Source organism: Oryctolagus cuniculus, chromosome 9 (assembly GCF_051225735.1).
Source record: "Oryctolagus cuniculus isolate XC-2025 breed Fujian yellow rabbit chromosome 9, ASM5122573v1, whole genome shotgun sequence".
Lineage (NCBI taxonomy): Eukaryota > Metazoa > Chordata > Mammalia > Lagomorpha > Leporidae > Oryctolagus > Oryctolagus cuniculus.
Window position 1 is genome coordinate 99678024 of NC_142875.1, and position 19886 is coordinate 99697909.

The 19886-nt window shown below is 50.5% G+C and overlaps 2 protein-coding genes across 4 annotated transcripts in view; one reads left to right on the forward strand and one right to left on the reverse strand.

Moving 5' to 3' along the window:
- WNT5B (Wnt family member 5B) overlaps positions 1–19886 on the forward strand; it is a 127152-nt gene that overhangs the window by 60683 nt on the left and 46583 nt on the right. The window lies entirely within an intron of this gene.
- On the reverse strand, positions 7781–11551 carry FBXL14 (F-box and leucine rich repeat protein 14). Of its 2 annotated transcripts, XM_089304493.1 has the most exons (2): positions 10619–10757; positions 7781–10517 (listed from the first exon to the last, which is right to left on the reverse strand). In XM_089304493.1, exon 2 carries the CDS (start codon positions 10442–10444, stop codon positions 9506–9508), a length of 939 nt encoding a protein of 312 aa, XP_089160619.1. In that variant the 5' UTR covers positions 10445–10517; positions 10619–10757; the 3' UTR covers positions 7781–9505. The 2 variants fall into 2 exon arrangements, with proteins under 2 accessions (XP_089160619.1, XP_008258034.1); XM_008259812.5 differs by having other exon boundaries at positions 7781–11551.

Here is a 19886-nt window from a genome sequence, read left to right on the forward strand (position 1 = left end):
ACGTTAGTGTGTTCCCATGGCCATTGAATCTGCTGTCTGGGAGCACAGGTGTCAGTTGTCCCCAGGTTGTTTTCCCAAACTTTTCCAGCAAGGCACCCCAACAAGGACTTAGGAAGACCAAATGGCCTTCAGGGAGAATCAAAAGTTAAAAACGATTTTGAAATGGGTTCAATTCCCAGCCTCCAAAAGCAGAAAATTAGAACCTTCGTGGGCTGACATCTCTTGCTTTACTCCGAAAACAAAGAGCGGGACACCTGGCCTCTCCTGCGGTGACTTGAGCCTCGTCCTTTCGCGGAAGTGACATTGTTTTCATTAACTCCTACCTCCTGGGGCAGTGGCCAGAGGGGATGTGGCCCTAGGGAGAGGTTCCCGCGCACGGCCTCCAAGTGTCAGACAATGCTGCCGCCTGCTGGCAAAGCCCAGGGCGTGCAGGCCTCGTGCACAGCTCTGTCTCCACTTTGTGTCGCCGCGGTGCAGGGCAAGTATTCAGAGTTTCCCTGCCTGATACGAGACCCTAAAATGTTCTCAAGAACTTGAGGGGAAGAGGCGGCCGCGGTCGGACCCCTTGCTCCCCTGATCCCGGTTTGGAAGCGGCTCGCGGCGGCATCACGAAGTGGGAAGGCACATGGTAGTGAGCCGGTAGGAGGCTGTTCTGGGTCTGCCTTTGAGGGAGGCTCATGGATCAGTCTAGAAGGAGACCGCGAGGATGATTCTCCAGCCACCTTCCAGCAGCCTGCCTCCTCCCGCACAGGCGCTTAGACGCGGTGGTGACGGTTTGCCGCGTTCCTCAGCTCCCCTGTGAGTCGGTGGATAAGCGGGACCCTGTGTGTGGGAACACGCGGTGGTGGCCTGCCCGTGGGAGCATCCGGCCTCACTGAGGCCAGAGAGGCACGAGGCTCCCTCTTCCGCTGCCTCAGGCCCTGGAAATCAGACAACTCCTCCACTGCCTGTGTCGTCCACAGAACCTAGCCATCTTGTTCAGTTGGTTGTTTTTAAAGATTTATGTATTTATTCGAAAGGCAGAGTTACACAGAGAGGACAGACAGAATTTTCCATCTGTTGGTTCACTACCCAAATGGTTGCAAGGGCTGGGGCTGGACCAGGCTGAACCGAACTTTCTTCCTGGTCTCCCACACTGGTGCAGGGGCCCAAGGACTTGGGTCATTTTCGGTTGCTTTCCCAGGCCTTCAGCAGGGAGCTGGATGGGAAGTTTTACCTGCTGCACCACCATGCTAGCCCCTTAGAGTCCAGCCATCTTGGCTGAATTTTGTGTACGTAAAAGGGGTTAGCTAGAAATGGTGAATTTCAACTTGTTTTCATGTTGTTTGCTTAAGACACACCTACTGGACACTATTTTTTAATAATTCGCAGCAGCAGGTATTTTTTGTTTTTGAGATTTAAAAAGCAAAATTTTATTAGAGTCACAGACCTCCAGCCAGAGTGGCATGGAGGGGGGCTTCCAAGAGAGGAAAAAAACCGGAAGTGTCTCATTGTAGTTTTTAAGCACTTTTTTTTTTTTTTTTGGACAGGCAGAGTGGACAGTGAGAGAGAGAGACAGAGAGAAAGGTCTTCCTTTGCCGTTGGTTCACCCTCCAATGGCCGCCGCAGCCGGCGCGCTGCGGCCGGCGCACCACGCCGATCCGGTGGCAGGAGCCAGGTGCTTTTTCCTGGTCTCCCATGGGGTGCACAATTTTAATTGACATTCAGGTTACAAGGCAGGGACAAAACCCATCAAAAGACCTGATTTACAATCCTTTATCCTATCTGGCTCAATCATGAGAAAACAAAAAACCAGAAGAGTGGGCAGGTAACTTGTTTTCACAGTAAGCTGTGAGCTCAGGATGATGGGATCACCACTCCCTTGATAGTCTCATCATGAATTTGGAAGCTCCCAAGGAATGAGCAGGCAGGCACTCTGACCTTGCTAAGGATAACTTTTGGGGGGAAACCAAGCATACTACACTCCAAATTTCCACTGGGGCCATCCTGACTTTTTTTTTTTTTTTTTTTTTTTTTTTTGAGAGGCAGAGTTAGAGATAGAGAGAGACAGAGAGAAAGGCCTTCCTTTTTCCGTTGGTTCACCCCCCAAGTGGCCGCTATGGCAGGCATGTTGCGGCCGGCACGCTGCGCTGATCCGAAGCCAGGAGCCAGGTGCTTCCTTCTGGTCTCCCATGTGGGTGCAGGGCCCAAGGACCTGGGCCATCCTCCACTGCACTCCCAGGCCACAGCAGAGAGCTGGACTGGAAGAGGAGCAACCCGGACAGAACCGGCGCCCCAACCAGGACTAGAACCCGGGGTGCTGGCGCCACAGGCAGAAGATTAGCCTAGTGAGCCGCGGCGCCGGCCACCTGACTGCTTATTAACCCATCCAGCAGCAGTTTAAAATATTGCAAGTAACAGTGGAAGGCGATGCTGCCTTCCATCTAAGAACAGTAAGAATTTATTTGTGAGGCTTATCTGTTGCAGTTTCTCCCTTACTGTCCACTTGTCCAGTTTTAACCTTGGTGATGTTTCTAAAGAGTCTAAGAAATAGTAGGACCACTTTCTTTTGACTTCTCCCTGCTTGAAGACCACTTCTCAAAGTCTTGCTCTGGGCTGGAAAATGGAAGCAGATATGTATATAAATAATGCCAGTTTTGGGCTGGCACTGTAGCATAGTAGGTAAAGCCACCTCCTATAACACTGACATCCCATTTGGGCAATGGTTCAAGTCCCGGATGCTCCACTTCTAATCCAGTTCCCTGCTTCACTCCCGGGAAGGCAGTGAAGGATGGCCCAAGTATTTGGGCCCCTGCCACCCTTGTAGGAGACCTGGATGGAGTTCCAGACTCCTCCTGATTTCAGCCTGGCCCAGCCCCAGCAGCTGCAGCCATTTGGATAGTGAACCAGCAGGTGGAAGATCGATCTCTCTCTCTCTCTTTCTCTTGCTCTCACTCTGCCTTTGAAATCAATAAAAACACATCTTAAAAAAAAAAATGCCAGCTGGCGGTAAAGATTGCCTAAAGAGAAATATTATGGACATTGATAATAAATATTTTCTGTTATCCTTTTTAGAATAACAATGCTTCCTATGCCTCACTGAGCAGTTCCACGCTGTTTGTGAAAACTTGTCTCAGAGAACTGTTCTCCTGCAGTCCCGTTCCCGTCTCTTGTATTGATGCTGAGGGAGGTAACTACTGACAGCAGCCGAGGGCGAGTCTTGCTCCTCCTGGAGCATGGGTTACAGAAACAGAGGAGCAGTGAACGCAAGAGGGTGCTTGGTCTTAAACTAGACCTTTCTACTCTTTCTGGACAAGAGGGGTTTGTAACAAAACATCTGTGCCATCAAGCCTTTCTACTGCTAGAGAAAGGATAAACAGCTTGAGTTCCTGCCCCAGGTCTGCCTAATAGAAGGGTTGTGTGACAGAGTGAGAGAGCCCTCCCATCTGCTGGTTCACTTGCCAAAGGCTCACAGTGGTCGGGGGCTGGGCAGGGGCCAAGTCCTGGAGCTAGGAATCTAACCTGTCTCCCATGAAGGTGCGAGAGCCCAATCATTTGAGCCATCACTGCATTACCAGGAAACTGGAGTCAGAAGCTGGAGCCACATATTGACCCAAGCACTCTGATACAGGATGTGGGCCACCTAACCCCAATGTGACAGGTATCTGTAGTGTGTTAAATGTGCCTAAGTTCTTAGCTTTGAGGCATCAAATTCTAGCACGTCTACTAAGACGTTATTATTTGTAACAGAGCAGTGTTTTGGAAACTGGCTCAAGTCCTCTGAGGGCGGCAGGCAAACAGCTCCTTCACTGCCATAGGGACCACTTGCAAACCTGCACCGTTCTTGAATAACTATATGCATGAGGTTTACAATACACGGCTATATTTGCATACAGTAATGCATATTAAATAGTGCCTTTCAATCTTTGGTTTTGCTCTCAATCAAAATAATATGCTCTCTCAGGGAGTTTGCTTCTGAAAACTTGTGGGTGGGCACCTTGCAGCCTCTCAGGGTTACCTGCACATGGATTCCACTGGAGTTTGGAGCAGCCTTGGTTCTAAGGTTGACTCCATTTGGCACCAAGAGAAAATCTTGTCAACCTTGTCCAGCCTCTTTGCCCATTAATAAGGCTGCATGTGGGTTAAGCCACCACCTGCGACGCCAGCATCCCATATGAGCACCATCTTGAGTCCTGGCTGCTCCATTTCCTGATCCAGCTCCCTGCTATAATGAACCTGGGCAAGCAGCAGAAGATGGTCCAAATGCTTGGGCCCCTACCCCACCCATGTGGGAGACCACATGGAGTTCCTAGCTCTTGGCTTTGGCCTGGCCTAACCCCGGCCATTACAGCAATTTGGGGAGTGAACCAGCAGATAGAAGATTTCTCCATCACTGTCACTCTGCTTTTCAAATAAATCTTTTAAATAAATAAATGAAGCTATAGGAGCCCACTCACGTCCCTGAGGTCTCACCTGGGCTTCTTGGCTACTGTCACTGCAGACGCCATTCTCTTCCCGATCGCTGAGATGCAGCTCCTTTCCATGGTGACAAACGTGTGTATCCCTGTAAGGTCTTTTTTTTGGGGGGGGGGGGGCAGAATATATGGCATTTAAGTAGAAGAGTAATGGGACAGTAAGAGCTTAAGTTTTTAATGAAAATGCATACTTCTTTTTTCTGCATTACCAACAGCAGGCAGAGGCATTCCACCTCATTTTACTGGGGGTGCTGCATGGGTAAGGACTCTCGCGCTTCAACTGGAAGGCTTCACCGTACAGAGTACCAGATGTTCTGAGCTGCTAAAGGCACGTCCACCAGGCAAAATCAGAGTGACCCCTGTAGAAGAGGAGGCTGACACTGATCACGGGTGGTCACCGTGATTTGCCAGTTGTCCAGAAATACCGTTTTGCCCAAGAGCTGCTCACCTCTCAGGCAGCACGAATGATTACCAGCTGGCACTGGCTGCAGCAGGCGTGCTTTCGAACACTCACTTTGTAAAACATTGAACCTGCTACCGAATACTGGAACAAAAATGAGGCCGATAGGTAGCCCAGGCTTAAGCTTTGGTTTGCAGACAGCTCTCTGGTTTCTAATCCTGTGCTCCACTCATGATGCACACGACTTCATGAAAAAGCCTGGCTCCTCAGGGGTTCATAATGGCACAAAATTTAGGTCTTGCCCTCTACTAAAGGGATAGAATTAACTTTTAAAAGGGGTGATGTTTGATGCGGGGAAGAGAAAGAGAACAGAGGAGGGACCACTAGATGACTTACTCTGGCCCCTCCCTATTCTGCAGCAGAACAGAGCAAAGATCAGAGGCCAGGGGCTTCCCTTTCATGGGACCGGGAAGAGAGAGTTGTCAGAAGCTGCATGAGGTCTTGGGTTTGTTTTACAAATCTGATCTTTCAATCAAGAGGTCCTTATTCTTTGGAAACACAGTGGTCCCTGGGGGGCCACTACCCTTTCCCCTTTGAAAACTTGGGTTCAGATTCTCTTAAGCCCAAAGTGAAAGGTTTTACGTATATGCCAAGAGGAGTTGGGGGGTAGGGCACGCTTCAGTTCATATTGTCGCTCCTTGTGGAACAGCAAGTTCACGCCTTTAGGAGAAACTGCAGTAAAGGGAACATTTGCTTTTTCAAGTCTTTGTTGATGTGAATCAGGAAAGAGTGTGATCGGTTTCTGTTTTAACTGAGGATGCACGGCTGCCAGCCTTTAGTTTTGGTAAACGTTAAGTTAGGCAAGCATCCTGTCGCCATTGCCAAATGTGGAATAAATCAAGTAGGCTCCCCTCCCTCCCACCGGTGAGGACTGAGGAGCTCAGCAGGGGAAATCACGCACCACCAGCAGCGCTCTGAGCTAGCGGCCCATCGTGACCGAGCTGCACTTAGAATCTTTGCAGTTTAGACATTCCATTAGGCAGCTGCCTAACGAGACTTCGAAAAGCTGGGCCCGTGAGCCCCTTCTGACTGCTACCCAAACAGGTTCTGATAAGGTTTATGGCTTCTAGATGTCAGGTTTACAGTAAGTTTATACCTTCTCTGCTCAGTTAACCTTCGGCAAATATCTGGACCAGGTTTGTGGTTTTTTTTTTTTTTTTTTTTTTTCCCTGTAACTCTAAAAATTTCCCTGAAATGCCTTTTAACTTTTGCACCAGCCACCTGCCTGGCTCACCTTGTGCGCGCAGTAACTACACCTTCTCCAGGGAACAGGGGCCTGCACATTAGGAGTGGACCTGGTTTGAATCCTGGTTCCCTCACTTTAATGGTTGGGTAACAGAGCAGGTTGCTTTGAGGACTAGCGTTTCCAAATCTACATGCACAGCATACATTCATCTTCCCATCAAAAAAGGATGATAAGCCATTGATCTCAACATCTTCCCCGGAGAAGCTCCAGATACGCTCAGTGTGCCTGGTCCAGGATAAGGACACTTAGACCCACGGTTTTGACTTTCAAACATAAACTAAGCTATAGTGTATATTAAACAGAAAATTCGGGCGAGCGCCGTCGTGCAGCGATCATGCTGTGGCCAGGGAGGCCCACATCCTCTGGGAGGGTGCCCACTGGAGTTCCGGCTACTTTGCTTGTGTGCCTGGGAGGAACTGGGTCCCTTCCACCCATGTGAGAGGCCCACATGGAGTTCCAGGCTCCTGGCTTTGTTGTGGGCATCACTCTCCCTTTCAAATTAATCAGTCTTAAACAGCAGAAAATACCGAGTGGGCAGGATTACCGTAGCTGTTAGGAAGAATGTGAGAACAGAGCCCAGACCTAGCTGGTGCTTGAATTTTTATCCATTGAGTCTGTCCAGCCCCAGGCTCTGAGAAAACAGGCCAGGACCCCAGCTTCAAAGCTGACCCTAATTCAGAGGCCCTGCTTCTTTCTAGGGCTCACACATTTTCTTTTCCCTTCAGGCAATAAGCACTGTAACCTAAGTGGCAAAGACACAGACCCACACCTTCCCCAAAGAAAAGGAAGATGGATCTGGTGTCAGGCTCAATTAGACCCAATTGTGATGGCTCTCCAAAAAGGAACAATGCCGCTTTTGTGATATGCTCTAGCAGAAGGCTTGGAAATTTTACACAGCGGTCTTACCCGCAGACGAACCTGGGTTCCAGCCCTCTTCCTGGAAAGAGGGGTCGACCCAGCAAAGTTTCATACCTACTCTTACCACCTCTTCCCTGGACCAGATTGGGTTTTTTTTATTCAAAAAAAACAAAACAAAACAAAACAAAAAAAACAGCCCATCTCAGCAACCAGGTGAGCAGAAGGATGCGAAGGCAGGCACAGGCTTAGAGGCCCACGGCTCCCGCGGGGTGAGGAGACTCAGTGATGGTCTTCCTAAGGGCATTCTTCGCTAGAACTGTTGGTATTCCTTTATCTGCCCCAGATTCAGTCCGAGAACCCTCCACAGAGTCCATGGAGTGCCCGGCCTCCGCGCTGAAGTGCTTAAAATGCAAATGTGCCCCACTCCCGGCCGGCCCCCGCAGCCCCCGGAGAGCCGCGCCCGGCCGGGCCCGGAGCGGAATGTTAAGAAGCGGGCCGGAGCGGCCGGGGCCTTCCCACCGGGCCGCGCTCCCGCTGTGACATTCCGCATGCATGACACGCCCGACTGCGCCGCGGGCCGGCCCGGACAGCGCTCTTTCAACTTTGCGGAACAATGGCTCGGCCCCGGCCCCGGCGGCCCCCCGCGCCCACTCCGAGGCCAGGCAGACCCACCTTGCTCGCCCACGGCCGCAGCTCCTGACCCACTTCTACCCAAGGAAAAAACTGACTGCTCCGGCAAATCGCGACTCTTACAAATCTGGGTTTTTGTTTTTTTTTTTAAGTTTCATTTGGTTCAGTTTCCTTAAATTTCCATGTTGTTGACAGTTTAAAACCGAAAATTTTATAAATCTCGTCTAATCACATTTCTAGAAACAAAACATTCCAACGTCAGTAGTAACCTTATACAGAATCAATGTTTAACCATGAGCTTACTCATACCACATAGGATGCACCAAACTCTGCTTCAGGGTAGAGCATACAAACAGCACCTCCTACTTTGGCATGACCCAACACACAATGCCTTAAAAATAATTCACAGATACAAGGTTTTTTTTGTGGGTTTTTTGTGTGTTTTTTTTTTCAAAAACATACTTCATATTTCCTCTTTTATTATATAAATATCAGTTTAACCTTTTACTGTAAGAATATAAACGTTTTAAGAGGATCTTTGTTATTATTTATACAAATTCACAAACAGTACAATTAATTGATAAAGGTCTCTGGGTTTCTTTAACTCCATGGTCTTGCGTGTTGCTGTGGAGGGTTCTAAAAAAATAGACAAACAAAACCAACAAAAATATACATCCTACTCAAAAGCCATTTCTTTAAAGCCACAAGTCCCAACCCCCACCAAAATAAAGTCATCTAGTCCTCCATTTAGAAACAGAATTTTTTAAACCCATAAACTCCCATGTTATGAACAGAGCACAGACAAGACAGGAGTGCCCAGTCTCCTCCCCATCACATGAAGGGTGCAGGCTCCCAACAGGAAAGCCTCCCCTTGACCTCTTTGTGGGAAACATGGAAGAGTGAGGGGAGGGCAGAATTTGCATATATAATCATCATTTGCAAGACACAATCTGCATCTCAAACAAAAAAAGCAGTTCGACTCATTTCTCCCACACATTTGTGCTATAAATTAAGTCAAGATTTAAAAACACGGTTGGGTCCTCATATCCCAGTGGACAAGGAGGAAAGGGAAGATGATGGCCAGAATGTGGAAGTGGTACACCCTGGATGGATGGAGGTTGGGAAGAAGCCAAAACAAAAAGAGGTGTACAAACCCAGCGGGCATCTTTCCAGTCTAGGCACACGAATGTTTCAGTCTCAGAATCTCGCTCTTGTAGAATTCCAGGGCTTCAGAGAAAAAAGTAAACTAAAACGAGGTAGCCAGACGTGCGTGTGTGTGTATATATATATAATTTATATATATAATGGATAGAATGTATTGAGCAGAAAGAAAGGACCATGATTTCAAATTTCTTCCAAAAATTTTTAAAGAAAGGAACGTGAGCATGCAGGGAGCGTGAGTAGCAGAGCGCTGTGAAAGAGAAGCGATGAGAAGAGACTGGGGTTTGGGTACCGAGTGGGCGAAGGGTGAAAAGGCTGTTGTAGTTGGGTTTGCTCTTTATACATTTCAAAATAAAAACCAGATCACAGTTTTCCAACGAAAGCTTCAGTGAAGGCAAACATTGTCCCCAACTCCCCAGGGTCGAAAGGACTGGCCCTTCTCCCTACCCAGCCCCAGGCGCGGCGGGATACAGTAGTCAGTCCTGCGGCCCTGCGGCGGCAGGGTGGGTAAGCAGCCGAGTCCACCGCTCCCCCGCAGGGATGAGGAAGAGGGGAGGAGGGCCCAGGCGGTAGTCCTGGAAGCGAAAGGAACGGAACGGGCTGCAGGTGGGGAGGGCCCCACCTCATCCACTGCAAAGACCTGTGTATGCACGTGCCTGGGGTGGGGGGAGGCCAGGGGAGCCGGTGCTGCCGCCCTCACCTGACCTTCTCACTGTCCGTCATCTGCCAGAGTCCCAGGTTGAGTACCTTGAGGCAGGGAAGCTGCGTGATTCGCTCCAGGCCGCGCTTGGTGATTCGGGTGCAGCCGTACAGGTCTATGCCAGTGAGCTGGCTCAGGTGCTCAGCTATCAGCTCCAAGCCCTTGTCCGTGATGCGCACACACTGTCCAATGTTGAGCGTGCGCAGCCCGTGCATCTGCCGCACCATGCGGTTGATGCCATCGTCACTGATGTGGCAGGAGCAGAGGGAGAGGGACTTGAGGCCGTCCAGCCCCTGGGCTATGTAAGCCAGACTCTGGTCCCCTACCTTGTCACAGAACGACACATCCAGCCCTGAGAGGCGCAGGCTGCCCATGGCCAGATGCATGATGCCCGTGTCACTGATGTTGTCACAGGAGCGCAGGTTGAGGCTGCGCAGGCTGCCCATGTGCGACAGGTGCAGAAGGCCGGCGTCAGAGATGCCCCCGCAGAAGCTGAGGTTGAGGAGTCTCAGGCCCGTCAGTCCGCGAGAGATGTGCTTTAGAGAAAGATCCGTGAGCTTCTGGCAGTCCTGCAGCGTGAGCTGCTCCAGGCCCAGGCAGCCCTCGGCCGCGCTGCGCGTCATGCCGGCCAAGTGCCCGATGCCCACGTCCGAGAGGTGGCGGCAGCTGCGCAGGTTGAGGGTCTTGAGGCGCTGCAGCCCCCAGGCGATGAGCAGAAGGCCGGTGTTGGTGATGTTGCTGCAGCCCCCCAGCTCCAGCACCTCCAGGCCCTTGAGGTACTGGGCTATGCGGCCCAGGCTGCTGTCGGTGATCTGCTTGCAGAGACTCAGATTGAGGGCGCGCAGGGAGCCGATCTCCTGCACGAACGCGTGGCCCAGCCCGTTGTCAGTGAGGTTGTAGCAGCCGCTCAGGTTAAGGCTCTCGATGTTGGCCATGCCCTGGATCACGTAGCTGAGGCTGCGGCGGAGGCTCAGGATCTGCACGCGGCGGATGCCCCGGGCCTGCAGGCTGGGGAACAGCGACGGGTTGGCCCGGCGCAGGTGCAGCTTGGCCTCCACCCCCCGCCACACTGACTTGTGGTAGGCGGCGTCCCGCCAGGCCGTGCACACCTGCGCCGCGCGCCCCTTGTCCCGGACGTCCAGGTAGCCGAAGATCATGGCCAGCAGCTCGGGAAACAAGCACGAGATGTGGGTCTCCATCTTCCTCCTCCCCCCTCCGCGGCGCTGGGGGGAGGAGGCGCGGGCCCCGCCGCCGCTACTGCTGCTGCTCCTGCCCCGGGGAGCCGACGCGAGAGGTTCGCCCCGGCCGCCGCCGCCGCCGCCGCCTCGGGCCCAACGGACGGCCCCTCCCCGCCTTCCGGCTCCGGCCGCCGCCGCCGCTCCTCCTCCTGGTCCGTCCGTCCTTCCTTCCTTCCTGCCGGCCTCGCCTCCCTGCCCTCCCCCCGCCCCGGGCTCTGCTCGGCGCTCACATCCCGGGCGGGGAAAGCGCCGCGCACTCACTCCCGAGCCCCGCCGCCGCCGCCACCACCACCGCCGCGAGTCTAACCACGCCGCGCTCGGGCCGCGCCGCTCGGCCGCCGCTCCCACGCCCCCTGCCGCATCCTCCGCCGCCGCCGCCGCGCCGCGCCGCTGCTGTGCGGGGCCGGCGGGCCGGCGAGGGGCCCCCGGGGCCGGGCGCACGGGCTCCGGGCGCCGAGGAGGCTTCCTGCTGCCTTTGTCTCTCGCCCGCTTTTCAAACCTCCCAGCTCCGGGCCGCCCGCACTCAGCCGCCCAGGCGGGGGGACCAGGAGGCCAATCCGGGCCACCGGGCGCACGTCCCTTCCCCCTCGCCCCCGCCCCCCGCCGTCCGCAGGCAGTTGGCAGCCGCCGGCTCCGGCACCGAGGACGCCGCGGCCGCCGCGGCCGGAGCGCGGCCCGGCGCAGACCCGGGGGCAAGCCGGCGGGCGGCGCGGTTGGTAGCGTCCGGGACAGGCCGCTCGCCAGACTGCGCCTTCGCGCGTCTCCTCCTCGCTGCGGCTCCCCCGCGCGCGCCGCGCAGTGGTACGAGCCTGCGCTGCCGGAACTGTCGGCGCCGTTGCCCTGGAAACCGAGTTCTCCCGGTCCCGCCGCCCCTGACTTTTAACCCTGTAGGCGCCGCTGGAAAGCCGCTGTCAGCAGAGCGCGTCCCCGCCCTCCTCCTCGTGGCCCGCAGCCCGAGGCTGAGGCGTCGCTTCGCCGGCCACGCCCCAGCCCTCTTCCTCTTTTTCTTCCTGCTGGCGGTCCAACGCCCCCTTCACTTATCTCTAGGATTCCTGACCCTTACTTCAGCCCTTCTCCTGTATCATCCTTGCGAGACTCGCCCCCATAGAATACTGGGTAATCATCACCCAAGTCTCCTTCCTTCTTTTTGCTGCCCCTGATGACCCTTAACACTGTTATCACTCCCCCAGCTCCCCACAGTGGGGCTTCGTTTTGCTCCAGTCTCGACCCTTAAATTGGGGGAGAAACTCTGTTTTACTCATCTTAGTTTAGCACTGGCCCCACTTCAGTTCCCATTCTAGAATTTTCTAGAATTATTCATGGCAACTTCCCCCTAGCATCTTATGGTTGTTTCCAGACAGTGCCAGGCAGGCTTCCGTCGGGCCTTTTGACATCAGAACTTGGACCACTTCCGTGCCTCGCTGCGGAACAGCTGGGCCCTCAGCCTGCTCTGATGGTAGAAGGCAGCAGCCCTCTCTAAGCCTTTCTTGGGCTTTTTCTTCTCATCGACTGCTGGATCACACATCCTGTGGCCCACGTGTATTCATGTCAGTACACTGGAGTGTAGAGGTGCAAATTTGCTCTCTTCAGCAGCAGCAGAATGACTCCTGGAATGGTTTAGATAGTTGTCTGTCAGTTTATAAACTCGGGGGGGGGGGGGAGACCAGGGCAATGCTCCGAGTGCGGCCCCTGCATCCCACGTGCACACTCAGAGAAGTTCAGAGTTTCATTTTCACTATCCCTAAGCCAAAAGGTTTTGAGTCAGAAAAGTAATGGCTGCATTTTGATTCATGAAGCCACACAACCAGATAAAAGACAACCAGATTTATCCATCAGGAAAGTAAAATGGGTTTGTGGATTCAGTTTTTAATAATTTTGATTTTATTTATTTGAAAGAGAAAGATCTACCATCTGCTGGCTCACACCCCCAAATGCCCACAACAGCCAGGGCAGTGCCAGGCAGGAGCCAGGAACCTAATCTTGGTCTCCCAGGTTGGTGGCAGGGGTGCATATTAGCAGGAAGCTGCAATCAAAAGTGGAGCTTGGTTTCAAACCCAGGGACTCTAATACGGGCTGCAGGTTTCCCAAGCAGCACTTAACCTCTATGACAAGCACCTGCCTGTCATTATTTGTGGACCTGAACAAGATTTTGAAATGATTGCTGGGGCTGGTGCTGTTGGCGTAGCAGGTAAAGCTGCCGCTTGCAGTGCCAGCATCCCATATGGGTGCCAGTTCGAGTCCCGGCTGTGCCACTTCTGATCCAGCTCTCTGCTGTGGCCTGGGAAAGCAGTAGAGGATGGTCCAAGTCCATAGGCCCCTGTACCTGAATGGGAGACCCAGAAGAAGCTCCTGGCTTCAGATCAGTGCAGCTCTGGCCATTACGGCCAATTGGAGTGTGAACCAGCAGGTGGAAGACCTCTCTCTCACTCTCTCTCTCTCTCTCTCTTTCTCCCTCTCCTCTCTCTGCCTTTCCTTCTGTCTGTGTGTAACTCTGACTTTAAAATAAATAAGTAAATCTTAAAAAAAAAAAAAAGAAAGAAATGGTTGCTTAGTATATAAGATTGATAGCTTTTGGCCACTTCTCTTTGTCCAAGTGGCCAATACAGACCAAGTACATACAAAATCATGTCTAAGCAAAATATACCTTCCTAAATCAGGAAATGCAGAAGCCAAGATTATTCCTTTTTTTTCTTTTTTTTAGATTTATTTATTTGAAAGAGAGAGAGAGCAAGATCTTCCATCCACTGGTTCACTCCCCAAATGACCGCAGTGGCTGGAGTTGAGCCCATCCAAAGCCAGAATCCAGGAGCTTCTTCTGGGTCTCCCATGTAGAATAGCAGTCCAAGGACTTGGGCCATCTTCCACTGCTTTCCCAGGCCATTAGCAGAGAGCTGGGTCAGAAGAGGGGCAGTGGGGACTCAAACCAGTGCCCATATGGGATGGTGCCACTGTATGCCAAGGCTTAGCCTACTACAACATCCAGAAGCATTTCAGTAGATATCAGTATTCATAGGGGAAAAGAAAATGGCCCTGAGTTTGGACACCTGGTGACTATTTTTTAAAGATTTATTTATTTATTTGAAAGTCAGAGTTACACAGAGAGAGGAGAGGCAGAGAGAGAGAGAGAGAGGTCTTCCATCTGCTAGTTCACTCCCCAATTGGTGCAATGGCCAGAGCTGTGCCAATCCGAAGCCAGGAGCCAGGAGCTTCCTCCGGGTCTCCCATGCAAGTGCAGGGACCCAAGGACTTGGAGCATCTTCTACTGCTTTCCCAGGCCACAGCAGAGAGCTGGATCAGAAGTAAAACAGCCAGGGCTCGAACTGGCACCCATATGGGATGCTGGCAGTGCAGGCAGTGGCTTTACCCACTATACCACGGCACTTGCTCCTCCTGGTGACTTTTATTGGCATTGAGGAAATGCCACTCGCACGCTTCAGGGTCTCAATTTCCTTGCACAACCCAGCAGGTCTAATAGATGCTGTTCAGGAACTTCACTGAGTCCTGCTGGCTCATACCCTGCAATGATACTCAGACATGGCTCCCAACGCAAGCTTCTGATTAAGAATGTTTTCCCATGCCATGAGTTAGGAGGTTCCATTTATGCTGGGACACAGAAGTAGATGAAGAGGATATTTGGACAGGAGACTAGTTGTCTAGAAGAGACACACACCAATGGAGAGGCTCCCACAGATAGCCGTTTACATCTCAAAAGCGTCCATGGGATGGGACTTTGGCTTAGCAACTCAGCTGTCAATTAGGATGCCTGGGACTGAGCCTTGGCTCAGGCTATTGACTCCATCTTCCTGCCAATGCAAACCCTGGGAAGCAATGGGTTCATGTAGTTTGGTCCCTGCCATGGACATGGAAAACCTGGATTGAGTTCCTGGCTCCCAACTCAAGCCAACCTAGTCCTGACTGTTGTGGGCATTTGAAGAGTGAACCAGCAGGTGGAAGCTCTGTCTGTCTCTCTTTGTCTCTCTGCCTCTCCAATAAATTTTTTTTAAATATTTATTTCAGTTGTTTGAAAGGCAGAGTGTGAGAGAGAGAGAAACAGAGAGAGCTTCCATCTGCTGGTTCACTCCCCACATGGCTGCAATGGCCAGGGCTGGGCCAGGCAGAAGCCAGGGGCTAGGAGTTCCTTCTGGGTCTCCCGTGTGGGTACAAGGGCCCAAGTGCTTGGGCCATCCTCCACTGCTTTCCCAGGAGCATTAACAGGGATCTGGATAGAAGTGGAGCAACCAGGACTTGAATCAGTGCCCATATGCTGTTGTCCCAGGTGGCAGCTTTACCCACTATGCCACAACCGCAGCTCCATCAAATAAATTTTTTTAAGTTAAAAAAGGAGGTGGTTTTGTGTATGACTCAACAAATTAAAAGCAGAAGTTTTTGTGTTTTGTTTTTCTGCATAAACAATAAAGGTCTGTTTAGAAGCAGCAATGATAGTCTTATGCAGGGAGTATCTCCAAAACCTTACCAAGAATTTTAATGTTTTCAATTGGGTGGGGCCTGGGAACATTGTATGGCCCAACCCAAAGATCGGGCTTACTTCCTCCTTCAGAGAGGGAGGACCTGGCAAGAAGTTCAGAAGGGATCTGTGGCTCTCAACGCCTCACTCATATCCCTGTATCAAAAATAGGTGCATAGATAGATACATCCCCAAAAGCAGTGTCCTAGTCTAGATTATGGGTTGGGGGCCAAAGGAATTAAGATAGTTTATATCTGTTTTCCTTTAAATTAACTTAGCTGTATCCACAACACAGTGTTCACAATGTAGTAGACACTTGGTTGATACTATTGGACTGAAATGAATGAGATTAATAACATTAATAATAAGAGTATCTTTTTAAAAGTGTATTTAGTTATTTATTTGAGAGGCAGAGATAGAGAGGCCTCCTATCATCTGGTTCATTCCCCAAATACCCACCACAGCCAGGGCTGAGCTGTGTCTGAAACCAGAAGCTGGAAACACAATCCAGGTCTTCCACATGAGTGACAGGGGCCCAAACACTTTGGCAATCTTCTGCTGCTTTCTTGGGTGCATTAACAGGGAGCAGGATCAAAAGTGGAGCAGCCAGGACTGGAACCAGTGTTCATATGGGATACCAGCATTGTAGGCAGCAGCTTGAGCTGCTGTGCTACAACACTGGCCCCTCCATTCACTCTCATGCAACCAATCTCCGGAACTTTCTCTGCTTATAAAACTGAAACTCTGTATCCTTTGACCAACTCCCCACTCCCCAACCTCCAGCCCCAGGCAATTATCCTTCTAATTTCTATGTCTCTGGTGCTGGCTACTCTAGATACGTTGTATAGGTGGACTCCTGTTGTATTTGTTCTTTTGTAACTGCTTATTTCACTTAGCAGTGGACCCATAAAGCTTATTTGTGCTGTAGCATGTGTCAGAATTTCCTTCCATGTTAAGGCTGAATAATATTCCATTGTATGACTATACCACATTTTGTTTCTTATGCACCATTTGGAATTTGGGAAAATAGCAAAAAACATGTGGGTTGCTTCTATGTTTTGGTACTATGGATCCTGCTGCTGTGAACATCTCTTTAAGATCCTGCTTTCAATTCTATTGGGTACATACCCAGAAGTGAAATTGCTGAATCACATGGCAATTCTATTTTTGTTTTTTTGAGGAATGGCCATTCTGGTTCTTGGCTTTGGTCTGGCCCAGTCCTGGACATAGTGGCCATTTGGAGAGTGAACCAGCAGATGGAAGATCTCTCTCTCTCTCTCTCCATAACTCTGCCTTTCAAATAAATACATCTCTTTAAAAAAAAAAAATGTGAATAAAGTAGCCAGCTTTGTGGTACAGTGGGTTAAGATTACAATGCCAGCATCCCTTATGAGCACTAGTGAGTCCCAGCTGCTCCACTTCCAATCCAGCTCCCTGCTAATGCACCTGGAAAAGCAGCAGCCCATGTGGGAGACATGGTGGAGTTCCACGCTTCTGGCTTAGCCTGGCCCTGCCCTGGCCATTATGACCATTTGGGGAGTGAAACATCTAATGGAAGATTCTCTCTCTTTCTCTCTCTCTCTCTCTCTCTCTCTCTCTCTCTCTGTCTATCCTTTCTCCCTAACTCTCTACCTTTCAAAAAAAAATAAATATTTATTTAAAAAAGTGAATGGATTTAATACAACTGAACTGTGCATCTTAGTATGGTTAAGATGATAAACGTTATATTACATCTATTTTACCTCAACTAAAATTTTTTTTCAAGATTTAAGTAGAATAAGCACTTCAGAATAAAAGGAGAAAATAGATAAAAATGTTCTAACACCAACATTGCAAAAAAAAAACCCTCCAAAATATTTGTTTTCTCTCAAGTTATTAGGTTGGTCTTCACTGTAAACATTGGGTTAGCATTGTCTTTATCCACCACAGTAAAAACAAAGGCCTGAAAATCTGGTAGCTAGAGCCTTCATGTTAGGGTGATGGCACAGGATCCACATCACTCATTGGAGAATCCTGGCAGCGAAAGAGGATGCTATCAAGGGACGCCAGCCAGATCGTCAGTCCCTCCTTCTACTCTTCAAGCGGGGCTGCTGTTTATAATTTGTAATTTGCCTCTTTCTTTGAAAAGTTATTTGTTTGAAAGGCAGAGGGAGATGGAGAGAGAAAGAGAGAGATCTTTCATTTGCTGGTTTGCCCCACAAATGCCTACAACAGCCAGAGCTAAGCCAGGCTGAAGCCAGAAGCCAGGAACTCCATCCAAGTCTCCCACATGGGTGGCAGGGGCCCATGGGCTGCCTCTCGGCTCATTAGCAGGAAGCTGTATTGGAAGCGCAGAGTAACCAGGACTTGACCTGGGCACTCCCGATGGTGGATGGGAGCGTGCAGCTTAAGCATGGTGCCACAATGCCAACCCTAATTTGGAACTTTTAAGTGCTAACTCTAAATATAAGTTTTTGTATTTTCAGGCACCTAACCAAAGTATTAGAAATATAGTAATAGAATAATCTCAAACATTATGTTATTTGTTAATATTAGCAAAAACCTTAAGTACTTGTCACAAAGCAAGTGGATATGAAACTGTACAAAAATAAAGTATTTTGGGACCGGTGTCAAAACATGGCAAGTTAAGCCACCACCTGTGATGCCGACATCCCATATGAACACCGATTTGAGTCCTGGCTGCTCCACCTCTGATCCAGCTCCCCGCTAATGTGCTGGGAAAGTGATGGAAGATGGCCCAAGTGCTTGGGCCCCTGCACCCATGTGAGAGACCTGGATAGAGTTCCTGGTTCCTGGCTTTGGCCTGCCCCAGCCCCAGCCCCAGATGCTGCAACCATTTGAGGGGTAAACAAGCAGATGGAAGATAGCTCTCTCTCCCTAACTCTGCCTTTCAAATAACTGAATTTTTTTTTTTATTTTTTTTTTTTATTTTTTGACAGGCAGAGTGGACAGTGAGAGAGAGAGAGACAGAGAGAAAGGTCTTCCTTTTTGCCGTTGGTTCACCCTCCAATGGCTGCCGCGGCCGGCGCGCTGCGGCCGGCGCACCGCGCTGATCCGATGGCAGGAGCCAGGAGCCAGGTGCTTTTCCTGGTCTCCCATGGGGTGCAGGGCCCAAGCACCTGGGCCATCCTCCACTGCACTCCCTGGCCACAGCAGAGGGCTGGCCTGGAAGAGGGGCAACCGGGACAGAATCCGGCGCCCCGACCGGGACTAGAACCCGGTGTGCCGGCGCCGCTAGGCGACAAATAACTGAATTTTTAAAAAAAAATACATTTTATTTTATTTTATTTGAAAGGCAGAGTTACAGAGAGAGGAAGGGAGGGGGAGAGAGAGAGAGAGAGAGGTCTTCCATTTGCTGGTTCGCTTCCCAAATGGCTGCAATGGCCAGGGCTGGGGCAATAAGCCAAGAGCCAAGAGCTTCTTCCGGGTCTCCCACATGGGTACAGGAGCCCAAGCACTGGGTCATCTTCTGCTGTTTTCCCAGGAGCATTAGCAGGGAGCTGGATCCAAAGTGGAGCAGCAGGGACTCAAACCGGTGCCCATATGGGATGCTCACTACCCCACAGTGCTGACTCCTAAATAAATATTTTTTAAAAAAGAAAAGAAAAATAAAGAATGTTGTAGTGTAGGCGGTGAACGTTTAGAAAAGTGGGTTTTCAGTTTATTTAATCATTCAAGAAGTGTATTCAGGAAATACAAATGATATACATTGTTCTATGCTGTGAAGTCAACAAAGATGTTGAAGATGATGTTTCTGCCTTGAAGTACTTGGGACTAGCAGGCGAGTTAGAAAACACCTGTGGACAATGACAGTGTTTGTTGGTGTTGTAAGTGCCAAGAGTGATAGAAACAAAATGCTTTCAGTACAGAGGAGCCACAGTGAAGGCCAGAATTTGAGTAAGTGTTGATGGAAGGAAGGTCATTACGTATGATGGAAATTCTATTAGAGAACAGATTGAAACTTTGCTTTGTTCAGAAAATAATAAAGCCATTATAATAGTAAGGATATATTGTTCTAGGTTGGTATGGCTCTTCCATATGGGGGTATCAGTTAGGTTAGTTTAAAAAATTACCTCTCTGGGGCCAGTGTTGTGGCACAGTGGGTTAAGTCGCCACCTGCCACACCCTCATCCCATGTGAATGCTGGTTCTAGTCCCAGCTGCTCCACTTCTGTTCCAACTCGTTGCTAATGCACCTAGGAAAGCAGGTGATTCAAGTGCGTGGGCCCCTGTGTCCACGTGGGAGACCTGGATGGAGCTCCTGGCTCCTGGCTTTGACCTGGTCCAGCCCCAGCCATTGTGGCAATTTGAGTAGTGAACCAGTGGAAGGAAGATCTCTCTATCTCTCTCTACAACTCTGCCTTTCAAATAAATAAAAGAAATATATTTTTTAAAATAACCTTCCCTGGAGTTGACATTGTGGTGTAGCAAATAAATCTGCCAACCTGTGACACCAGCATCCCATATAAGTGGAGGTTCAATTCCCAACTGCCCCACTTCCAATTCAACTCCCTTCTAATGGCCTGAGAAGAGCAGTGGAAGATAGCCCAAGTCCTTGGGCCCCTGCCACCCACATGGGAGACCTGGAAGAAGCCCTTGGTTCCTGGCTCCTGGCTCCTGGCCTCAGGCTGGCTCAACCCTGGCCTTTACAGCTATCTGGGGAATAAATCAGCAG

Coding starts and splice junctions, on each gene's coding strand:
- FBXL14 (XM_008259812.5), bottom strand. CDS start 10,708: ATGGAGACCCACATCTCGTGCTTGTTTCCCGAGCTGCTGGCCATGATC.